This window comes from Neodiprion fabricii, chromosome 5 (genome assembly GCF_021155785.1).
Source record: "Neodiprion fabricii isolate iyNeoFabr1 chromosome 5, iyNeoFabr1.1, whole genome shotgun sequence".
NCBI lineage: Eukaryota > Metazoa > Arthropoda > Insecta > Hymenoptera > Diprionidae > Neodiprion > Neodiprion fabricii.
In genome coordinates, this window is record NC_060243.1 from 6,396,565 (window position 1) to 6,421,886 (window position 25,322).

Below are 25,322 nucleotides of genomic sequence, written 5' to 3' on the forward strand. Positions count from 1 at the left end.
TTCTTATAATATTTGAAGGCAATTGTAATTATATTTCATCTGAAATATTACAAACTTGTCACGTTTACAATAAATTATTTCAATTTATTTCTCGTGCAAGCACATATTCAGTAGCTATGAATAATCTTGTACAGTTCATTGTATCATTAATTAATTGATTAATTACATTAATCCTTACACAATATTTTTGATTTGTTCCTATACTAAAAATATTCATTACTATTCCAGGTAATACCCAAGGTGGTCGGAGGTGGACGAGGAGGAGGACGAGCTGGACGAGGAGGAGGACCAGGTGGACGAGGAGGAGGCGGGGTGGGTCGTGGGAGAGGACCTCTCCTCTCCTCAGAGGAGAGGAGGAGGCGGGGTGGGTCGTGGGAGAGGACCTCTCCTCTCCTCAGAGGAGGGGAGGGGGAGGGGTGGGTCGTGGGAGAGGACCTCTCCTCTCCTCAGAGGAGGGGAAGGGGGAGGGGCAGGGAAGGGGGAAAGGGGGAGGGGGAGGGGGGTGGGGAGGGGACGGGTCGGGAGGGGCGCGGGGGAGGGGAGGGAGGGAGGGAGGGTGGGCGGGAGGGCGGGAGGGCGGGAGGGACGGCGGGCGGGAGGGCGGGGGGGGAGAGAGTGGAGGACGGATGTCGATGCAAGCCCATTAAAGTTAATAGAGCAAAACACCCCCCGCCCGCGCACCCCCCTCCCTCTCACCCGCCCTCCCTCCCGCCCACCCTCCCTCCCTCCCTCCCCTCCCCCGCGCCCCTCCCGTCCCCTCCCCACCCCACCCCCTCCCCCTTTCCCCCTTCCCTGCCCCTCCCCCTCCCCTCCTCTGAGGAGAGGAGAGGTCCTCTCCCACGACCCACCCCTCCCCCTCCCCTCCTCTGAGGAGAGGAGAGGTCCTCTCCCACGACCCACCCCGCCTCCTCCTCTCCTCTGAGGAGAGGAGAGGTCCTCTCCCACGACCCACCCCGCCTCCTCCTCGTCCACCTCGTCCTCCTCCTCGTCCACCTGGTCCTCTTCCTCGTCCAGCTCGTCCTCCTTCTCGTCCACCTCCGACCACCTCGGGTAATACCTGGAATAGTAATGAATATTTTTAGTATAGGAACATATCAAAAATATTGTGTAAGGATTAATGTAATTGATCAATTAATTAACAATATAATAAATTGTACAAGATTATTCATAGCTACTGAATATGTGCTTGCACGAAAAATGAATTGAAATAATTTATTGTAAACGTGACAAGTTTGTAATATTTCAGATGAAATATAATTACAATTGCCATCAAATATTATAAAAGTGTTTTACTCACCCAGCACAAATCCTCGTCCACCTCCGACCACCTTCAACCACCTCAGGTTATACCTTGAATAGTAATAAATATTTTCAGTATAAGAACACATCGAAAATATTGTGTAAGGATTAATATAATTGAGTAATTGATTAAATAATTAATTAATAATATAATAAATTGTATAAGCTTATTCGTAGCTACTGAATTTGTGCTTGCACGAAAAATGAATTGAAATAATTTATTGTAAAGGTGACAAGTTTGTAATATTTCAGATGAAATATAATTACAATTGCCATCAAATATTATAAGAATATTAATTAATTAATTAATAATATAATAAATTGTGTGAGATTATTCATAGCTACTAAATATGTGCTTGCGCGAAAAATGAATTGAAATAATTTAATGTAAACATGACAAGTTTGAAATATTTCAGATAAAATATAAATACAATTGCCATGAAATATTATAAAAGTGTTTTACTCACCGAGCACAAATCCTCGTCCCCCTCCTCCTGAATCACCGAGATTACCCGCAACCACCCCTAACTACCTCCAACGAAAACCGTCAACCACCTCGAGTTATACCTCGAATACTAATAAATATTTTCAGCGTGAGAACAAATCAAAAATAATGTGTAAGGTTTGATATAATTTTTTTATCGACATATTTTATCAAAAAGATTATGAGAAGATTGTAAAGTTATAGAAATTTTATTAGCGCACCGACAGCTACCGAATTTGGGGTTGCGCGAAAAACGAATTGAAATAATTTATTGTAAACATGAACCAGGAACCACGTAGCGCTTATCCTGGAAGTCGAGAAATTTTATTAGCGGACCGACAGCTACCGAATTTGGGGTTGCGCGAAAAACGAATTGAAATAATTTATTGTAAACATGAACCAGGAACCACGTAGCGCTTATCCTGGAAGTCGAGAAATTTTATTAGCGGACCGACAGCTACCGAATTTGGGGTTGCGCGAAAAACGAATTGAAATAATTTATTGTAAACATGAACCAGGAACCACGGAGCGCTTATCCTGGAAGTCGAGAAATTTTATTAGCGGACCGACAGCTACCGAATTTGGGGTTGCGCGAAAAACGAATTGAAATAATTTATTGTAAACATGAACCAGGAACCACGGAGCGCTTATCCTGGAAGTCGAGAAATTTTATTAGCGGACCGACAGCTACCGAATTTGGGGTTGCGCGAAAAACGAATTGAAATAATTTATTGTAAACATGAACCAGGAACCACGGAGCGCTTATCCTGGAAGTCGAGAAATTTTATTAGCGGACCGACAGCTACCGAATTTGGGGTTGCGCGAAAAACGAATTGAAATAATTTATTGTAAACATGAACCAGGAACCACGGAGCGCTTATCCTGGAAGTCGAGTTTCACCGCGTAGCGGACCCGAAGCGCGGGATCCGAGAGGTTGAGAACCCGGTACTCGAAATACGTAGCGGACCCGAAGCGCGGGATCTGGGAGGTTGAGAACCCGGTACTCGAAATTTGCGGAGCGCGACTCTCAACCGTCCGCTCTACTGCGCGGTTGTTACCAGACTGAGGAACTCGGCTAGCCGATTTCAGATTGGTGACGTCACTTTCCGAACATCCGAAAATTCAAACTTTGGTTTCGAACTGTAATACTAGGTATGATGTTGTATGATGTATGATGTACGATGTACGATGTACGATGTATGATGATATGATATGATGTATATTGCTTATAGTTTTCACGTTTCATACAAGAAATACACACCTCATCTCTCCTGCCGATTCCAGACTGAAGCGGCCAGGCCCTTCGATGGTCAGCCGTTGATTGAGGATATATTCTTCAGTGAACGGCTCGGCTAATAACGCTGCCGTTCTGCGACAGTTGGATGATGAAAAATTTCGCTCATATCTTTCAAATGTGTGTTAAAATACACTCGAAGTTTTAAGAAGCTTCACATAGTTTTTTTATTCTATGTAACCTTTCATAAAATGATACAAAGATTAATATTCACCGCATTTCTTTTTCTGTTCCACCTTAACTGTTGGTCGTGTGGTGTTCTAGATCTTTTTTACGCACTCTTGGAGGTGTAATTAGTCTGAACCGGATCGTACAAATAGATTCTGAGACAAAACTTATTACCTGAAAGAAGAGGCCCTGAAAAGAAACTGAATAATACTGGGATCCATCTTTTTTTCTTTTTTAACTAAATGTGTACTCCATTCATTACAATTATGTTTGTGAGTCATGGGAGTGAGGAAGGGAGAGTAAAGCAGGTATACGGTCATTGTAGAAACACCCGCATTCGCACGAGGGAGAAGAAAAACTGCCGAAACCCTTGTCCGGGTGTTGCCCGAATTTCTTGATGCACTATATCGACACAATTTTGTGAGAGTAGAGATGTATGTGTCCCATATTTAGGGTATTGAGGAATAGTTTCCAAATGAAAAAAATCAGATTTCGAGGGCGTGCAATTTGTTATGATTGCATAGTATCATGACGTGAATTTTTCCTCAGATAGTAGCTCTAATGACCAGCAAAACCTCGCAGTTACACATTGTTATGAACATCATAACATTTGTAATAAAATATATACTGAGATCGTGTCCGAAACTCGTGTATTTCAAACGGGGAAATCCACACTGTTGTCAGCGCCGCTTAGATTTGATATAAAAATCTGAAACAGCTAAGCAATAGTTTTTCACTTTTTTCAAATCGATTGACCCTAAATATGGGACACCTTAATATGTATATATGAACTACATGTATATGTATTAACATCTGGTTATTACTGTTTTATAAAAGAAATATCGTAATTGTATCTACCATTTCACCATTCAAAACTGTAAACCGCAAAAGTACCAATAATTTCTACGATTTCAATTATTGAACCAACGATTTTCCATTTCTCGTTTTATTTCAGGGACAAGTTCAAAACATTGAATCGTCACTAGTATGAACTTATTTTCGTGTACTTGGACGGCAGAACCTGCGAATCAGGACAAAAAAAAATAGTGTAGAATTAAAAATCCACATCGCATATCTGAAGTCGTATCATTTTCGATTAGTCGGTTACTTATAGTTTCAACTTTCAATAAAAACGCTCTAGGTAAAAGCCATTCGATTCTAAAAACAACTGATTTTAGCAGATTCGAAGCTAAGTACGCACTAGAACGTGGAGCTTCTCAATTTATTATGCTTACATTCTTGTGTCCCTAGTAGATTAAATCATTAAAGTTTAAACCGATTTCTAAGTGGTACGTGTGAATAATCAACAAGGTATAATTTCCGTCCAAAATATAAAGATATTTAATTGCAAACAATTTAAAAGTTCATACATCATTATCGGGCTCACTTACATTAATTCGCTATTGTGAGCTCGTGAATTGCGAGAATTCTTTATTCCCCGTAATTATTATTGATAAGTGGTAAAAATATGGGGTCACTCAATATTGTGTAGATATACCTTATTTCTAAAAATATGCTTACATGTTTGATTCATCTACACATTCCATAGAAGTGTTCGCTGTGCGAAAATAGAGCCAAGGATTAATTAATCTAACGAGAAGAAGAAGAAGAGCATGATACTCCTCGTATCTCATCATCACACCAGGTGAGATATGCAATTGATAATTTCCATCCGATAAAAAAACTTGATTGTTCAACTCGCGTCTTTTCCAACTTAAAATGTAGAATAGAAATATAAGAGATTAGTGGCGGTATTAGTATTCGGAACTTCATACAAAATTCGGCCGCAATTATCTTACTTCTATCTCAATATTGCATAACTAACGTATAAGGGTCAATCTTGAAAACAAGGCATGATCACTCTCACTACCTTTCACGGAATGAAATTTTACAATTAGTCCTGTCTTTGAATAATATTACGTACTAATAACGCGGTAATCACGTGTAAATCGGCCATCACAGCTATTCTGTATAATATATGTATAATAGGAGACTCTTGTCGTAAGATCGAAGACAAATATCAATGAAATACTGAACATAAATCTACAAGACTTGTAACGTAACGTCGTGCGTCGGCCGAAATCTTGCCGATAGCGTTACACACGATTATAAAAACAACAAACGGTGTAATGTGCGTGGTGACATAAATATGTAACGAAAAAAAAAAAGAAAAAAAAATTGAAAAACAAACTTTGATCTTTATATCACTAGCAAACATCACACTTCTCTCGGACAGAAATTCCACAGTAATTATTCACACCGCAATGATCCCTAAAATCAAGAGATCCTCGCGACATGGATTTACGGTATATAAATATATACTTGGATGGATTACGTTCAAGTTTTAAATTGTAAGGCGCATATATGTACGTACGTTCTTAAACAAGAACGCCCAATTCCTTATCAATATAAAGGTTCACCCTCGGTCACCGAGCGACACGTGCATTTGATTTCACTTTTCACTGGACGTAGCTTGGATTGTAGGGCGCTTGTTTGGTGTTATCTTCTCTGGTGTACTGAGGAGGAGGAACTGGATGCTGCGGCATAGCTGAGTGAAAATAAACGGTTTTTATCAAATGGATACTCGCATTTTACATATAACTCAGTAATAGAATCAATTTTCACTAAACACTGACAAACGGTATTAATCCAAGTTACCTGATACGGCATTCGCGTAAATTGGCGGCTGAATTTGTTGTATCTGATGAACTGTGTAGCCAGAATTTGAGGGAGGTGTCTGGATAACGTGAATACCCGTAACAGGTGTTTGCATGCCTGAAAAATTGATTTGAAAAATCAAAATACCATCGTCTCGTGTTCGGGACGCGAGTTATTTTCGTTTCAACTGGTGAATTATGAGGAATACCCGATCAGTCAAAGTTTACAAGAGAAAACGTACAAAACATTGTCTCCTATGTACTATACTGTACTTACAAGCTTATATGCAAATCTTGAGGCAATTTTACAGCGTAAGATTCCAATAACAATATTGTTATCATTTTGCTTCTCGCGCATTATTACAGGTACGGCGGTATTACGTCATAAACGTTCATCGTATTTTCAGGTACTTCGTGTCCGTTATCATTAAAAAACTGATAATTCAAGAACGAATTTTTTTTATGAGTAACTGCTTTGAGATAATAGTAATATGAAGAAGAAAAAAAAAAGTGAGAAATGCGATGAAAAAGTTCTTATCAGACGTTGGAGAAATAATCTATATTTCTTATTCATACAAAAGGTGCAATCAGAAATAATATATGTGCATAAAGACTATAAATAAAGTTTTGTACAGAGATTCAAATGAACGCTGCTAAATTTTGTACAAGTGGTGAAAGAATGTGATACATAAATCACTTTCACAGTCGTCATATTTTACTAATTATAGTATCAAATTGGAAATGAAATTCGTACTTAAAGAGGATCAGGAAAATTAACATGTGCCAATTACGCATTTTATTAGATTTTCATTTCGTTACGAATATTTATTAAGCACGTATATATTTATAAATAGTATATAATAGTTTTACACACAATATTTCTGGAAGCATCTGAGGTAACACAGAGTGATTATTATTCCCTTATCTTCCACTTGCGGTGTTACAACCACAAACTTAATATACCGTTCATGAGCAAGCATACTACTTTTAGGTAACTAGAAAAAATAGATATATAAAAATATAGGTATATGTGTCATATCGTTAGACTTGTAAATGATTTAGGAATCTTGAACAGGAAATTAAACTTCTCGTACATACCGCGTATCATCTTGTAACAGGGGTACCCGTACAATCATATATCACGTATGTCATTTACAGTATACGTTGGTTCTTTTCAATGAACCGAAGCAATAATAGAAATATAAGCTGTATTACATATAACGTGACAATATAAAAGATTTGTCATTTACTGTAGAGTTCTTAGTGCAAAACATTTTTTTGCTCGATAAATACAGATATCGCCACATTTTTCACATCGCATAGCATCGATACAAAAAGCAGTGGCTACTTCACATTCATGAAATTATTCCTAACCGCAACTGGCGAATTTCCTTAATGTTGTAAATCACTTACTTACACAGAGAGAATGAATGAGCAGATATGACTCAATATTGCAAAAAAAAAAGAACACTTCGGGTTTTTTGGTGATATATACTTAGCAAGATGTAGAATTTACTGTAGAAGCAGTGAAAACTACTGCCTGCAGACTAAAATCTGCTGTACTTATAATAAAAAATATAGTTGACATGAGTATTTTTCATCAAAAACCTTGATGTGTATTTCTTTATTTGCAGTTTTGAGTAAATTCTGTTCTTTTTCTCCTGTTTGTAAACTTGAGTCGAAAATTTTTTTTGGTTCCTGCAGTCAATAATGCGCAAGCAGAAGTAGGAATTAAGGTAAAAATTTAGCTGAATTATTATTAATAATGAACCGAACTGGTCTGTGGTATTATTGAGGGTATTATTGAGGATATTCTGCGGACAACATTAAGCAAAATGATTGATGTTATTGTTGATATTGTGCACGTAACAAAGCATTCGTGGGACTCTTGATATGCCGGTTAGGATGACTGAAATGGTGTTATTTTTTTTTCTAGTCGTAAAGCAGGCTGAACAGAAATGAATAAAGCCACACCCTACAAGACCAACACGTTGACAAAGATGTTTTGTGCGTTAAAGATTCCTAGACTTGTTCTAAATCCTGTACAATCCAAGTCTCCTTATAATAAATGACATGATCATATCAATGTGATACAAAAAATAACAGCAGCAGCCATTTAGTTTTATAGAGTATGTAAACGTAATCACATAAAGAATGTTACAAAGAATTTGATTTCGTAATAACATCTGCCGCTATGATAAAATATATTTCGTCGATCACGTAAAAATTATCACATCAAAGTTATCAGCTACTAATCAAATGTAATGCCAAACTCAAATTCAAACAGCATATTTGAATGATTGTGTAGGCATAACATCAGAACAATGTCTAAACTCAGAATTTCTCGACTCCAGGCCGAAACGCACGCAAAACTAATAATTCCTATGTAAATTTCAACACCTTACAACATGCAAGTAGTATTCTCCTACAAATAACAAACCGTAAATAAATTTTTACTTCTATTAGAGTTGGAATACTGCACGTAAGCGTAGAATAATATGATCTTCGATTCATGAAGAAAATACAGTTAATTAATATTATATGGTACGCATTTTTTTGTGATTATATTTAAATTGATTAATAAAAAAAAGACAAGTTCGAGTAATACTTATATGTAGAAAATGATTCCGTTTGTTTTGAAATTAAAAATCATTTCAGGATGCGTCGAGTGGTTTCATTCAGGCAATGGGTCCTGAAAAAAAACATGCATGAGATTCTCTTGAAGTTTCACTCAAACGATGCTGGTCTGGAAGAGTTAGTACACAGTTAGTATGTTAGGTATGAATCCATTCACTCGCCGCAGACTTACCCCTAACATTAGGCAGACAAAGAAATTAATCCTCAGAATCAGTTTTCGAAAGGGTATAATTATATGCTTATAGTAGGAACTGATATGGACGTTCTGTCTCATCCTCATTCTCATCCTGTATTGTAAAACTTACCGCACTAAGTAAATGAATAAAATGTTGCGTTTGTTGGGCAAAGATATATACAAAACATTTTGAGGGAAAACCAATAACGTCATGCCTAGGATCAGTGGTTATAGTTTTATAAAAAAAAACATCTGACCAAACTGTGGAATGTCTGTAGAGTAGAGTATATGATAATTAAGATCATTTTCTTTTTTTATATGTGAGAGAAATCGAATAAAATAATCGAGGAATGTTTCGATGGATAAATAAGCAGTGAGCAGAATCATTTGTGAAATTTTTTTCATAACGATATTCGCTTGCATAATATTTATGTGATAAATGGTAGACTGCAGAAAGCTTATTCTGAGTTTATACTGGTCCCTTACTGCTATAGATGGTTCCACGGTGACGTCGTCGGTACCATGGACAACAGGCGCAGCAAAGGCAGGAAATACAGAAGACAATCAGAGAGATAATAACGACCACAGCGATAACAACAGGAACGATTATGCCCAGTCTGAAAACACAATTTTTTATTATACTCGTCATTAAATGTTCGTATTGTTAATTCACTATTAGAAATATTGACCTTTAAAGATAGCTATTCATTTATCAATGACATAAGTCCTAAATAGTTTGGTTTTATGACAACAGTTTTTAATTGTAATCTCGATCATTGAGGTATAGGTAATACATAAATTGAGCATATTTTGATCGATGAAAAAAGTAAAAATTGTTTTTTTTTTATTACCCAGTTCTCATTGTGAACTCCGCCCAATCGCAGCAGTAAACAGTACCATCGACTCTGGGGCAACAATAGCTGTTTTCGCTCGGATCAACAAGTGGTCTCGGACAGGAATTCACGAATTTATCGATAAAATTGTCACTGGTTCCTAAAGTACAGTCCATACCTGTATGAAAGAGATAGAAAAATATTAGTCACTTCAATATTTCGCATATAAATAATTTCACAAGAAAAAATAAAGGATCATTTCGAGGCCAAACTTTTCATGTTTGCGATACGGAGCAGAAAAAAACCTGAAAATTTTACAGGGTTCGTACGCTTTTTGCAACCCGAAATTCCCTGACTTTTCCAGGTGTTCCAGCCTGAAAATAGGATTTTTTTCAGTAACCTTCCAAGAAATATGCCGCTGATTCATGACAATTTTTTTGCTTATTAATACTAATACCTTCAATATTACCTAGTAATTAATTTACTATCCGACTACTAATTTACAAACAACAGCCAGCGATTTTCAGTGAAAAAAAAAAAACGAAAGGAGGTTTGATATCAAGTAATGTAGGTATAAGAACAAGTTTGTTTCTTCAAGAAACTTAAAATTCCAGTCTTATTTTCAAAATTCCATGACTTTTCCCTGACTTTTCCCTGCTATAAGAAATTCCCTGAGTTTTCGCGGTTTTCCTTGTGCGGACAAACCCTGTTTTATCGCAAATAAACAAGAATCGAATTTGAGGGAGTGCGTGTAAATGTGGAACGAAGTATTCACGAGGAGACAAGAAATCCAAACCTTACCACACGAATGGACGGAGGCTAAAAGAACGCTGATTGTCAAATGTAGATATAATTCAGTTATAACGAATCAAAGCTTGAAGTTTTATGAGAATATTTATTAGCAATTCAAAATCGCTGAAAAATGAGTGATCGAAGTAGCAGTGATGAATCATGACGAATCTTCTTAATATCTAATAAGTGAATTTGGAGCATAAGATAAAACAGGTGTCATTATTTGTCGTAAAAGATGGCAACAAATCATTTTCTAGACACGATTATTGATATCTACGTGTCGGGAGGAGTTTTATTCATCTCGTCTTTACGTACGTCGTAAAATTAATCATCTGTACATAGAAACAGAGCGAGTATATATGTATAGATATATATCTCCACGACTTAAGTCTACGAAGTGTACTCATGATACCACGATACGCTCGTGCTACCAAGAAATCATTAAGTGGAGAACTGAGGTGGGAGTCGGGTTTCAAATAAACAGATGTGTGTAATTCGAAAAGGCCCGAGTTCCCGGAAATTCTGAAATCAGTCTCGCAATACGGCAATCGATAAATTACGAATTATCGGAAAGACGGAGACGATGAAGCATCCCCATTGAACATCGCCGCAGGAGGGTATGGGATGGACAAAATAAAAAAAAAAAAAAAAACGTAAACAGGAATAAAAAAAGAGCCAAGAGAGAAAGAGCGAGAGAGAGAGAGAGAGAAATCAGCGTGCAACGACGTTGATGCGTCATGCGCAGTTATCTCGACGCCTCGCTTATTGTTAAGCAGGCGACACAGACGCTAAAACAGGACTCGACCTGTGTGCGTGAGGATGTTGCCAACCAGTTTCAAACTCTGCATCGCGTTCCAGCGAATTCGCTTGACCAGGATAAACGAGAAGTCGGAACGGCCGATTCGGTTGTTCGTTACGTAAATGAACGATCCTTGAAACCGGACACGCTTCGAGAGTGTGTCACGGTTAGTCCTGACTCAAATCGGGTAGGAAACGAAACGAATCGAAGCGTCGGCCGGTCGCCGATATATCGGTACTTTGACGGATATTGACTCACCGTAGGCAACGCTGACCAGACAGATCACAGCGACGATGGAAACCGCGAAACGAGCCATTTTGCGTGTTTTATTATTCTACTGTCACTTTTAACGGACCCCGATTATCTGCGGGGTTGATAAACGCGCACCGGACGCAATGAATCGAATAGCTTTTCGTCGGACGAAACCACGACTACCTGCACAACCACTTGCGCCGAGGACAAACGTGTAACCACTGCTCTCGCACAATGGAACGAACTCTGTGCGAGCGAATTGATACCGCCAACCCGAACCTTGAACCCGATTGCCGAGCCGAAGAATCTCGGGAATACCCGAAGCTCCGCGCATGCGCGTGAAATCAAGACTAGGCGCGGCTAGGAGCAAAAATCGTACGAGCGGCTTTTCATCGAAGCGGAGATGCATCCTTGCCGAATGAGGATTCGCCGAGCCTTTATCGCCGGCGGGTTTTTCGCACGCGAAGTTCACTCCTGTCGCAATCGCTGATTCGCTCACGGAATCGTTGTTTTCGTCGATGCGATTTTGCCTTAATTTACCCTCTACGCATGGCAGTATTACGAGATTTGTCCGTTAGAGACCGCTTTCAATTTCTCCAGGCTTCGATTTCAAGGATTCCTTTGTGTTCGTTATGAATTGGAAATATTTCTCTTTAGTTTCTTTGTTTTACTCGTACTGCTTGATAATATAATATCCTGTTATGTCGATAAATAGCAGCTTACAGAGGATAAGAATGTAATTATGAATTGAATCACGCATCTATCCTAAGAAATTTATTTTTAATCTCTTATATGTACATATATGCATACCTTACATCATATTTGCTGCGACCGCCGACAGTCATCATTTACAGGACATACGAATGTCACCAGCACTTTGTGCTAAAACTGAATCACGTCGTAGGCATGACCTATTTTCGTATTTTTCTTAACCTAAGGTGTGATAGACAATGACGTGAGAAGGAAAGAGGAGCGAAAAATAAATGAAAGGTTCAATTTTTATGATCTTAAGATATGCATATTCACGCCTGCGGCAAATAATGTGTCTAACGACTTTTACTGTACATATACAATATACTATAATGTAGTATAGTGCATACATTTATTTTTAGAATCAGAAAATACTGACCACGCAAATTCCGGCATTTCGGAATTACGTCTCGAGTTAAATTGCTTTGGAACAGAGCCCAGTCAGCGAACTGTGCTGTATCAAAAAAATATAAGTCTTCCCCAACAGATAATTGCACTGTCTTACATCTCCGCATATATTCATATTGTAACAAATATTTTCCTTAAGTTCGTTTGAACTTATTAGCGAATTAAAAATTATGCGATATTTAGGGGGGACCCAGGTTAGAGGGTGAAGTAATTCTTTACACCCGGTATAGTGCACTGAAAAATTGTATTACTTCTGTGACTTGCTTGGCACTCTTTATACAAGAGAGAATAAACCGGCGAGCTGAACGAAACCGCCTTTATTCAACGCATGGTAATTGTCATGCAAATTGTACGCGTGTCTGAATCATTCATCTTCGCCTAGCCTCAACGTTTCTCAAACCCGCTGGTACAACGCACTCCTACTCGTAATTATACTCTAAAAGGACAGAGTACCTAATTACTATACAATTATCTGTATTCTTTTTTACTTCAATAAATTGTTATTCGATTGTAAAATGACAACTTATTTCGAACAACAATACCTTTGTAGACGTGAATTCAAAGAGTTTCGAGGCGTCGTCGCTTTGTTTGGCGATTTTTACGTACTATATCAGACCCAGCCGTAACACGTCATGTTACGGTTTAAAAATCGATGAAAATGCAATGTGGGTTTCTCATAGAAGTAAACGTGGAACGAAATGCTTTAGTGCTGACCGGATGTAAAAGATACGGCAGTAGATGCTCGAACACGATCGTTTGAAAAACAAAGCTGGTTGTCTTGATAAGTCGAAGCGACACTTGATAATTAATATACTTTGCAGAAATTCGATTCTTTAATGAAAATGTAACACCGTCATAATATTCTTATCGCACGTAGAATATAAGAGTGTAACTAATTTTACTAGTTCACATGCGAATAATTCCACCTTAAAACCAACGACGAACTCCCCTGCAACGCAAGTACCAATAACGACGTATGCAATCTAATCTCAGTGATTGATTCAGCAAAGCTACGCAGAGTGGTAATAATAAAGTGACGTATATCGCTGATCATTCCGAGAATATCCGATCAACAGCGGAATAAAATTCTCCGTAAAATAATTGGCACGATTCTATATTTATTCCATCATTCAACGTCGTAGAACAAACTGCAGCTCTACGGTATATCGCACGTACATAACTATAATGCGTTGATCCGCGTTCTGCTGTCGGATGTAATCATTATCCGTCAACGTTTAAGATCGTCCAATTACCATTGTTCCGGTACAGCTGACAGTTTATAGTGTCACGTTTCTCACTTCGTGACGTCAAAATAAGATGTAGGGTTCATTTCAGGTATCAATTACTTCTAGCATTGATAAACGGCAAAGAATTTACTCGCTTACTCGTATATCATAACAATAACGTTCACCGTGGAATCATTTCAAGATTTGTTCATAAAATTAAAGCTCTCGTGCCCTAAAATCTTACCCAGACAACACACCTATCGCAAGGTCGTCAAAATTTACCGGGACGTTGTAAAGCGTTCTTGTTGCGATGAATTGAAACTAAAGTTTTAAACTTTCGAATAAAACTGTTCGTCAGAATTATTTTATCATCGTCACACGCGATTTATCGGTAAAGTACGAAATTTTTTTGCACGTACCCCGACCGTATTGAAAGCTCATTTCTAGGCTTCTGTAAAAACGACAAAAAAACGAGAAAAAAAAAAAGAAAGAAAAAGAATCGCAATATTTTCTTCTTTCACTCCACCCTAATGCACCGTATCCATAAGTGCGTGGATCTGCGTCGCGGAGGAAAGCGCAGAGAGAGATAGAGAGAGAGAGAGAGGGAGAGAGGGAGGCAGAATCCCTCGCGGAAACCCCTTAAACCTCGAGCTTGCGCGGAAGTTTGAAAGGCGCGACTGATGGCTCAGGTCGTCCGCACCGGTGTATTCGTCTGTGAGCTTTCGAAGGGGATTCACGCGGTACCCCGGCAATTTTCGTCGTCGCAGCAAGCCAGCCTGCCTCAGGACCCTTTGCCCTTTAATAAAGTATACAGTAAAAAGAAAAGAAATCCGTCGCGAGTTCGAGGTAAAATGTGAAATAGAAAGGTTAGAGGGATCGCAGGGCCCGTTTCTCTTTTTCGTGGGTGTAGATTTTTCTCCACCGTTTGACTTATCGCGGTATATAATCAGTGTATGTGAATATCGTAAGTTGCCAAAAAGTTTGCCTAAATTATACGACCGATAAGTGCAGTTCGTGCAGAGTATCGTGATGGTTTGGAGGGGGTGAATTTTTCAACCTATAACCGCTCGTTCGTTTCGGGTTTTTCTACGAGAAGCGGCGAGCTTGAAACACCAAGTCAGGTACGATTATTATTCTAACGAAGGGAAAACGAAGGGAGGCATGAGATTTAATAAAAAGATTTCACTCACGTCCTGTGTATAATCGATACTCGCAGGCCACCAGAACACTTAGACCGATCCATTATTCTACCTTTCAAGAGCTTTGCCCGAAATTTTACCGCCTTCGTCTCGTTCTTTCACTTCGGAGCTTCTCACGGAATCCCGCGGGCGTCTCGATATCCGTAGAAATGAAACCCGAATCAGAGAATTGCGTTTGGGCTGTTGTACTAAAAGGGTGCCGAGACACAACCGGTAAAATTAAAATCTGGACGTTTTCACACCAACGCTGGACAATTGACGTAAAGGAAAATAAAAGGAGCTGATTCTCCCAACCTTTTCCACATTGAATTTAATCAATACCCATCACCGAATCTATGTACTTTTAAGTCGGAGATATGTATTTTGGTCCGTTAGTCGGTGAAACTTTTTTCATAAAAATATTGTCATTCGATACCAGCAAACAAACAGCTTCGATATACGTAGGCGTAAAATGTATACTTTGAGAAGTAGACTGACAAGGGATGAGAAGCACGTCTTACGAATTTACCCGATGAAAGGAAAGGCGGTCAGCACGCGATTCGAAATCCTCGTCGCAGACCGCGTCGTTCGTATAAAACTCGCCGACGGAATGAAACGTGAAATGGGTTTCGCGGATCGCGGAATGAAACTGTAAAATCTCCGAGACGTGAAATACGCTGCAGCAAACTCCAGCGGTAAAAGAAAAAAAGCTCGAAGAACCGTGCGCAGCCTTAAAATCCCGACGATCCGCGATGCATCCCTTCAAATCGACGTATACAAATTTTCCACCCCGATTGGATATACAACGTAATCGATAACCAAGTAGGCTTGCAAATGCGAAGCTCCCCGGTGTGTAAGGTGTAACGTGTACGGACAGGCCCGAAAAAATCCACGAAAAAGAATATCCGCAATCAGGGTTCGCCGGCAATATTCACCGGTAAGCCGCTTACAAGCGTTGAAAGAAGTCGACGAGTACGATGGTAATCCAGGACACGTCTGCACCCTTATTCAGACAGGGCGTGAAATCCCTGAAATCACTCCCAGCGGTTGCTTGAACTTGCAGGCGAAGATCGCGCTTAGGAACTGTAAAGAACTGTAAACAGTGCCGCCATGTCTGAAAGCTCTGGACCAACGAATCCTTGCCGAAGGTGATTTTACTTCCAGGGACATTTGCGGAACGGAGTGTTAATGCAACGTTATTCGAGAAGCTTCGCCGCGTTTTCACCGCGTCAAATATTATACGCGTTGATACCAAAGCCCGACGGCGGTGTATCTGTGTTGTATTTCGCTTCGTTGTGCAAAGATGGAAAATGCTGAATAACCAGTAGCTCATGGATGTACAAGGCCGTAAAAGCTGCGGGATTGTCGGGGAAATTTTATCGTCTAGAAAAGTTGGCAGGGTAATGGTGGGGAGTTATATACATAAATGCATGGTACATACATGTGTATACAGGGTATGCATATATATATATACGTATTTAGGCCGAGGCAGAACGTCTCAAGATTTGATTATTATCCTAAATTTTATCCGAGCATACTCGGAAGAACTTGAAACTTTTTCAACCTCGTTACGAAATTGCGTACATAAACATTTTCGTCAAAGAGCGAAAATTCTCGGCTTTATACGATTGTGCAAAATATGATTTTATTTTTGTACGAGGTGCTTATTAATGCCGGTTCTTTTTCTTTTTCTTGCTTTTTTTTTCCGTCGTCACCGTAAAAAAAAAAGAAGTAAATGGCCTGATTCGAGTGGATACGGAAACCCGACGCTAAAAGCTGTGGCTTGCAAGCCGCGACGGAAAATGAGAAGACCGATATATCTCTCTGTTTTTCGTCTTCACCCGTCCCAGGTTCACACAATTCTGTAACGTAGCAAGGGGTTGACCATCCCCTGTTTCATTTTATATGGCAAAGAGCCAAGATTGAAGTACGTTAGGAAAAACAACAAGAAGTACAACAGCTCCGGATATCGAAGGGTCGAAACTTGGATCACGGAACGCACTTTGATCCCTTACTTGTCTGTACAATAATTCAACGAGAGAATTTTATATTCTCCTATCTCGGCTATCAGCGATCGGTAAAGTTGCCTGAAAAAACACGGACAAATGACTGTAATTTAACGCGGTTTTTTGAAAGCGAACCTTTTCTGTCCCCCGCGATACATAAATTGCAATTCCCTCAGTATTTAATACTCGGTTATATCATACCCATTAACGTTATAAAATGGATGTTTCGAGGCTTCCTCTCTGTAATTTTGTTCATTTTCTCGCCAGACCGTCGAAGCTCACCGCCTGCATATTCACACAACCGCATTATATTTAGACCTCGAATCGGTACCGAGTCTGTGCGTTCAAGGGTTTCAGAAAAGGCAAACTCGCTCTCGATTAACTCGTCTGAGGTTCACCGTACCCGCCAGGCCGCCACCGTAATATAATATACCTATACTGTGTCTTGGTGCTGCAATATCAGCTCTGATGTGGAATCTGGGGAATTTGGAACGGCGAGAAAACGAATTCTTCTTCCCTTCGAGGAAGAGGGGCCTTCATATCAATCGACTGTCTGGAATGAAGGCTTTATTACAAACGTTCGTACCGTCCGAACCGCAAATTGTTTCTGAAAAATTTATCGTTATCTAAAATGATGGAAACGCGCGCGTATTGCGCTTGTTCTAATTATGCTTTTCATTTTTTCATCTTCGTCTTAATTCAACCGCGAAATCTTTCCTGCTGAAATATGGTGATAATGTTGTGCTCAGTTTTAAGATGAAAAATCAACACGCAAGGTGCAGAATAAACTAATAACTTATACTTTCAACCGGGGTATAAGCAATTTCGACGTAACGGCGCCGCGACATTTATCCATATTTCACGGGGCGAAATCACAAATCAGCGTTTCAAAGCCGAAACCTAGCAATCCAGAAACCCAGCGATAACACAAACCGCGTTATTCTCGCCCCAGTATCCACACAATAATTCAGGGAATATTGGCCGAGAAATTATTCACACGAATGATTGTAAGCCTGCGTCATGATAGGAAGTCGGATAGACAGATTGCGATAATATTTCCCCTTGTGTATAATTCTAGGTATTCGATTTGATTCGATGTAATATGTGCCGCGAATCCCATATGTATTAGGGTGTTTCGGAAATTAAAAATATTTACGATTTAAAAGAAAGAGTCTGTGAAAAGACGAGCGTTCTACGTTACGTGGAAAATCGCGCTCATTAGATTTTTCAAATTTTTTTTAATCTGTGACGAAACTTAGTCTTAGCACTTAAATTATTATTTCTTTCCTGACATTTATATTCAACCCAAAGATCACCACCCATAAAGTAACGATATATCATCCGGGAATCTTGTTCTCCTAAATGAAAGGTTCATATTAAATTATAACTATTTTATGAGATTCAATTAATAAGGAAAAAGTCGTCAAGCATCGACCCGAAGACTTAATATTACAAGTATGGTTCTTCTTTCTGACGTAAATTTATATTATGATTGACGTAAGTAAGAAAAACCGTTTTTACTCGAGGTACTTTATAAGTTCAAAAAAAAATTTTAAAAAGCGAAAGATCAACCTCCACGTAACGTAGAACGCTCATATTTTTATCGAATCTTTCTTTGAATATAAACAAACTTTTTAGGAAGTGTCGCAAATTATTTTTTTCTTAAACACCGTTTCTGACAAATTTTTCGGCCGAATATCGTTGTTGTAAAACTGTTTTATCCAGGTATACAAACTAAACAACGATGATCCTGAAACGTTTAAACAGTGATAAAGACGTAAAAGAAATGAACAAATAAATTGTAAAAACTAACCATTGAACGCGCGGACGAAAATCAACGTTTGACTTTGGTAATTTATAAAGTTCGGCTTCGGGCGGTCAAGTTTATACATTATACAATGCGTGTTTGCATTCAGAGTGACATCGTCGCGCGGATTGCGTGCAAGTTTGCCAATCGGCGAACAGAAAATTGTTCGCTCGGTTATTACCGCGCTGTTGTTCGTCAGCAGCCTCGGAGACGCGATTGCTAACCGTTCGGTATGCACGTAGAGATTCGAATATGTATTTATTTGTTCAACAAGCCCTGGTATTTCTCGCGTGACGCGTAGGCTAACCCTGGGGAAAAACGCGTGTCACTGTGTAAAACGCCTCTGTGTGTATTTGCATGCGTGTATGCACGATTGGATTCGAGGACGGTCGCTCTTCCGCCAAGAGAGCTCGAATAATCCTTGATGAGCATTGTGTTTAAAATGATTTGTCAGATGTTTATTACAGACGTTGCCTCGTGTTTAGAAAATTCTTCGGTCTGTAGGTACAACATCGTTTTCGCTTGCTTTCTCAACACGATTTTTCGTTTCTTGTTTATTCGCGTGTCAGTTGGATCGAAGGTGTTTGAAACGATTAATTTCGCGTGAATGATGTGAATGATTTGGACAATTTAACAGAATTCAAAAATTTCGAATCATTTTTCACCCCAATTTTCAACTGATGTGATCGATGATCGTACTGTTATTTTCTTCCAACGTTGCGCAACGAATTGTTGTAAAGAAAAAAATATTACTTTTGCTTCGAATGCGCAAATCACCCTTCCTCAATTACCGTCGGTTGCATTTCTTTTCCCAAGAATAGCTCTGCGGTATGAAGAATAAAAAAACTTATCTAGACAAGAAGAAAATAAAGCGAGAGGTGTACGGATTCTTTTTATATCGCCTCCGAATGAATGAGAGAGAACATACGAATGCTTATCGGAATTCCGCGTATCGCGCAATTCACGCGGTACTTGAGATAAATCAGAGAAAGAGAAAAGGAGAGAGAGAGAGGAAAAGAAATGAGTCTTCTAAGCGCCGTCTCAATCTTGAGTAAAAATACGAAAGAGAAACCTGAACGTTTCGCGTAAGAATGATCGTACGTTATAAGCTATATTAATTTTTTTCGATCATTCTTCATATCTTTGCCGAGCATTTGAGCCTCAGGAAAACGGCGTGTGTAAGTAACCGAAATATATCAACTACGAAAGAACGAAGTTTTTGTTGGACGGTTCTATAAATTTTCTATCCGATGCCGTCCTCTCTCTCTCTGACGAATGGTACACGTTAACCACTCGGCAGTTGTCGTGAAATTTTATTGCCCAATTTAGAATCGGATCGAGTTGTGACAGGGTCAGGAGATCATTCGGTAACCATGACGGCTCTCGTTGCCTTTGCCAACTTATCGTTGACCGGCGTTATTCCATCGAGTATTATACATATATCCTGCAACGATATTCGTACCATCCGACTTTGCACGCACTCCAAATTACGAAACTAATTCCCGTGTTCCATTCCTATCGACGTTGCCAATTTACCCCCCCATTTTTCACAACTGCATTCACATTTTCAACGAAAGATAAATTCGTTCGATACGCGAAAAATGTACAAGCCGCGTTGATCCTACCAGATATATTCTAGTGTCCGTTTTATTTGTTGAAAGAAAAAAGAAAAAAAAAAAAGACATCGATTAATTAGTTAAATTACAAGAAACAATGTGGTACATGCGAAGATTAGAAGGGCTTTCGCGACACGAGAAGCACTCGGAAGCGAATGCGGGAGGATTTGTTCAGTGAACAATAATAACGTATCCATATAACCGTGCAACGGACGAACCCCTGACCCCGGAAAGTAGTTGAGCCTGTTGAGTCGACCGTTGTATGCACGCGTGTATGATGTTTGAATACGTACGGTTCACGAATTTGGAACACAGAGGTATAGTTAGGCTGACGAAACGTTAATTGAGACGACGCGGCGTGATTAATTGTCTGCTTTATTGCAGTCTATGTGCGCGAGTACGATACTCGAGGTTCGCGAATTAGTATCATCCGACGAGAACGAGCAATTGAATTCCAACTCCGCGTTACGCGTATTAAACGTAAATGCAACAAATTTATTATCAAACTTTAACGATGAAATTGGGAAATTTTAGACCGTAATAACAATTTTTCCGAACGATTCGGACGATTGGACAGAAAAAAAATTTTACCTCATACGCTGAACGGTGGTTTTTTTTTTTTTTTTTCTTCTTTTTATCTCTTTTACTTTTGCAGAACGTGGAGGGTTGAAAAATGCGCCAATTTTTCGGGCATCGTACGTGTTGGTTAATTTTTCTTTTCATTTTTTTTTTTTTATCTTTCCTTCCAAATTTACATCTACAAATTGTAGGATACGAATGAAATGATGAAAACGATGTTACGCGAGGCTGAACGAAAATGAAAAGTAAATGCAACGGAGACGTGTGTATGTGTGTGTATGGATGTAGCTCCGTAATAATCTACATACATATCATTATCTACATAGATATATGTACGTATAGATATTTCAGCACAAAAAAGACACGGACGAAGAATAATCAACGGAACTTTTAGAGACGAGGGGACAAAAAGCGCGGGAGTAGGCAAATATTTAAGCTTTGACTAACAAGAAACACAGCTCGTGGTGTCGGAGCAGAGTTGACCTTAACGAAATTTGCCACACTCAGAATTTGACAAACAATGAATATTAAACGGTTCCATTAATTTTCATAATTAATATATGCTGATAACATCCAAGGGTAGCTGTTGCGAAGATTCGCCCCGTCTATGAGTTGTACATCCAGACAGGAGTCTGTGTCTGTGGCCTGTGTATGCGCTTAATTACCGTATACATATGCATTGAGCTTGTGCATGTACAGCTAGATATTCGCAGGCTTGAGGATAAGGGCGCGAATATATTACCGTCCACCAATTTGAATATTTTCACCCTATACACGAAGGGAAAGGATTATTATTCGAGTCGAGTGATATTCGTTTGATTCAACTAAATTCGGTAGTCAAACGCGGCGAGCATAATATTTAATTCATCAAAATACTTTTTGCATTGACTGTATTGCATCAGACTTATTCAAGCGCGGATGAAGTATCTTTCAAATGATATCACTCATAATTGTCACGACTAAAAATTTTGCAAAAAATTTTGCTCAAAACCGCGCGGTTTTTCTTTTAAGTGGTAAACAAATTGGTGCAACTGATTCAACCATTTACGCCAAACAAGATCCGGTTGGATCAACAAAGTACGGCATTCGATCGATGTCAATTTTTTGTGTATACTTGTTTTATTTGACGTAGCTAATTGTTTCCGTCAACGAACATGCAACTTGGCGGAACAATACATAAACTTCAAATGAAATGATATTTAGCTGAGTCAATTTCGGAAGCGCATCGAAAGGTTCGATCGAATCAATACTTGACTAGATCGCGACAAAAAAAGCTTTCGTCGAATCAAGGAATTCGCTTGACTAAATGATTTTGACAAACTGACTAAATCGAAATTGTTAAATTGAAGTCATCGTATTTGAAACAAATAAGAGATACTAGATTGAAGCGAATGGATTCCAACAAAATCTACTTTGTTGGATCGAGAATTCTTTTCCCTCTGTGTACGAGATGAGGAGAATCATCGTACCTGCCGTTTCGTAATTCGAGTAACATAGAAATCTACTTCGTCGCACCCTTCATCAATGCCTATGTATTCATTAAATAAACGAATTATATCACTTTGAGAACGAATATTTTTTCTGGAAATAAATAATTAACACTCTTGTTTCACTGTTGGGAGATTTCTTTCAGAATTCCTGACAACCTGGCAGCATGGAATTGCCGAAAAGCTTCGAGTCCTTTCCCGAGGAGCGCCAAGGACGCAATAAAATTCTTGAGTGATCGTTAAAACTCCCGGTAATTTGTCGCTAATTTCCTTTCTTCCCCTAGTGCTCGTTTCTATCAGCGATCGGCAAAAAAAATGATGAATCTCCTGATACAGACAGTCGACATGTCCCTAATTATCACGTAAAATTCCCCGACTTATTGTCGCTGTTTGCTCATTATTAATGTTTACTTTCCATTTATTGACTGAGAAAAATTCGTTCGGATAAACTATTATTATGTACGAATTAAAGTTTCTCTAACTTGTTTTACCGAGTTGGTGTGAATGATTTTTCAAAACACACGTCGAATTGGAATCGAGTTACATGTAAGCCTGCTCTGCTTTAGAAATGCTGATTCGCCAAAAATTGGTACTTTTCATTGATTTTATTATCACGTAGTTGAGATTGATCGCCGAAGATCTCTTTAAAAATACAAAAATCAAAAATATTGCGATTATAAAGAAAATATTAGGTATCCACTGATCGTTCATTTTATATCTAATCGTAAGATTATTTTGTTCGAAATACTATCCTCTACAACTTTCTTTTGTCACGGTGGCTTCGTTAAATATATATAATTTTAGAAAACTGCAACGATACTATAATTACGGTCAGCAAATAGAAATATTGATTTGACTGTTGAAAAAATCTAAAATCTATGGCACTGACTTTGTAAAAAATAATTGTCTGATTGAAATGAATTCTGCTGAATATGAAAAAAATTTGAGACGATGTAAAACGAAGCATGAATATCCAAGCTTTTGTTTGTAATTCCAATATTTTCTAGTTTTGTATTTTTAAAGAGATCTTTCTTCTTTGCGAACGTGACAATTCGCCCAATACTCAATCTACGATCATGTCTTGACAAGATTGATAAAAGTACCTTATCGACGTTTGACGAATCAACCTTCTCAATTTGCAAACGCATAGATGCGACGAAACAGAGAATGCAAGGAGGCATGAATAGAACTCTTCGGAGCAAAGCACATCTAGGCGTGAGTTATTCTTAGCCGAATTTTGACGCGGGGAAGAACGACCAAAACGCGATTTGAAACGAAGCCAGAACCGCGCAGCGCTAATACTTATGATTAGTACGGAGCGTTCGGAGCAGCGAAATTACAATTCGTTGCTAAAAAATGTAAATTAAACGTGCGTCTTATACAATCCGAAAATCCGTAGTGTGTGTAATAAAGTATTTATATCGATATAACTAAAAAGAATATCTTGGTTTTTCCTTCACAGCGATTTTCACCTCAGAAAATCACCAATTCTTCCATCTAATACTTTTAAAAGAAGCTTCTCTCACCGCAGATTAATTTCCAGACGTTTTCGGTGTTTCCGGCCGAAATTTCAATGTTTCAAAATTTCCGAACCATCGAAATTATTCCACGACGAGTTTTGTTCCATAACGCGATCCTGATCCAGCCTAACGCAGGACCGAATTGGCACTCGAGGCGACCGCCTATGTATATTTTATTATATTTCACGGGTGATGGTAGGAAATATTCATGGTTACCGTAAGACTTGGAGATTCAATTCCGTTGAAAGGGGAGCTTCGGGTGCCGGGGATCAAGTGAATAAAGCATTTCCGTGCGTGAGTGACGCGGGTGAAAATTCGTGGACATTTATTTGGCAATTTCTGTACGATCGCGATACACTTTCCGAGTATATATCTGCATCGATATACGACACGCTTAGTATCGCGGTGATAACAAGTGTACTTACCTAAGGCGAAAGTTTTCGGAGGAGAGAGCCTAACTTTAATCCTTCATACCGGCGTCGTTCATTCCTCTATTACAATCTCCGTAGTTTCGCTTCGTTCCTTCGACTTCGACTTCTTGTTCCGACGTGGTGCAATCGGTGTTTGAACAAGCCTCGCATATTTACGGTGCTGCAAGTGCGCCGGAGCGGAAATCGGCCTGTCTGTAAATCGAGAAAACAATCAGAGCTCGCGAAATGAAATCAGACCAGATCGGCGGTTTGCAAGGCTGAGGAACCGACCTTTGGACCATTTCCTGCATTTCAGGCGGTCAGTCAACCGAGAAAAATTCAACCGTCAACCTCCAAACGATTTAGAAACTTGTCAGGCGTACAAGTTGGTGGAAAAAATTGGCGCAAATTCAAAACTTATAGATTTTCAAACGAACAATGGTCGGGAGTATAAATACCGTTCCTTGTTTCAACTTCCCGTTTCTCTGTTTTTAGAGAAAAAAAATTTTCGATAACGTCGATGAATTTTTTTCAAGCAAAGCATAAATTTACACCGGTCACGATTCTTGTTAATCGTTTTTCGTACAACGTTTTTATGATTAACTGAAAAACGGATAAAAAGGGAATTCAATGTCGAACAAAACAAGCTAAACCTTGTTGAAACTGAACGAACGATTAATCAACGTTGCCGATATCGAAAGAAAAATACCCATGTCCAAGTACTGTAATAAGAATATATAATTTTAAAAGCAACGTCTTTTTTCCCTCGCACGGATGTCATTTCTCGATGAATTTGATTTTTATTAACACGCATCGCAACCTTTGAACCATTGCTCCGTTATTTGTTTATTAATTCGCTTATATTGCTTCCACACAATTAATATTCCTCTCATCTCTTGTACATAAACTTAGCTTTCAAATCTGCAAATTCGAATCAGCATTTAG

At 38.9% G+C, this 25,322-nt stretch overlaps 2 protein-coding genes across 4 annotated transcripts in view; one reads left to right on the plus strand and one right to left on the minus strand.

Annotated features, from left to right (window-relative positions):
* Positions 1 to 4,562: 4,562 nt before the first annotated feature.
* LOC124183444 (protein shisa-4-like) lies at positions 4,563 to 24,541 on the minus strand. Of its 2 annotated transcripts, none has more exons than XM_046571942.1 (5): positions 24,393 to 24,541; positions 9,566 to 9,725; positions 9,201 to 9,331; positions 5,904 to 6,020; positions 4,563 to 5,793 (listed from the first exon to the last, which is right to left on the minus strand). In XM_046571942.1, exons 2-5 carry the CDS (start codon positions 9,721 to 9,723, stop codon positions 5,705 to 5,707), a joined length of 495 nt encoding a protein of 164 aa, XP_046427898.1. In that variant the 5' UTR covers positions 9,724 to 9,725; positions 24,393 to 24,541; the 3' UTR covers positions 4,563 to 5,704. The 2 variants fall into 2 exon arrangements, with proteins under 2 accessions (XP_046427898.1, XP_046427897.1); XM_046571941.1 differs by lacking the exon at positions 24,393 to 24,541 and adding an exon at positions 11,397 to 11,654.
* Positions 14,460 to 25,322, plus strand: part of LOC124183433 — a 31,206-nt gene continuing 20,343 nt past the window's right edge. Inside the window, exon 1 of one of the 2 annotated variants that reach the window (XM_046571925.1) lies at positions 14,460 to 14,895. The gene's annotated coding sequence lies outside the window, so the exon portion shown is untranslated. Of the gene's footprint in view, positions 14,896 to 23,764; positions 23,817 to 25,322 lie in introns of those variants that run through there. The other variant, XM_046571926.1, reaches the window with a different exon arrangement.

Excerpts from the sequence above, each read along its gene's own strand:
- LOC124183444 (XM_046571941.1), bottom strand. The coding sequence starts at position 11,454 with ATGGCTCGTTTCGCGGTTTCCATCGTCGCTGTGATCTGTCTGGTCAGC. Across the intron at positions 9,332-9,565 it reads GAGTTCACAATGAGAACTGG|ACTGGGCATAATCGTTCCTG; the intron begins GTAATAAAAAAA and ends TTGTGTTTTCAG. Across the intron at positions 5,794-5,903 it reads TTACGCGAATGCCGTATCAG|CTATGCCGCAGCATCCAGTT; the intron begins GTAACTTGGATT and ends ATTTTCACTCAG.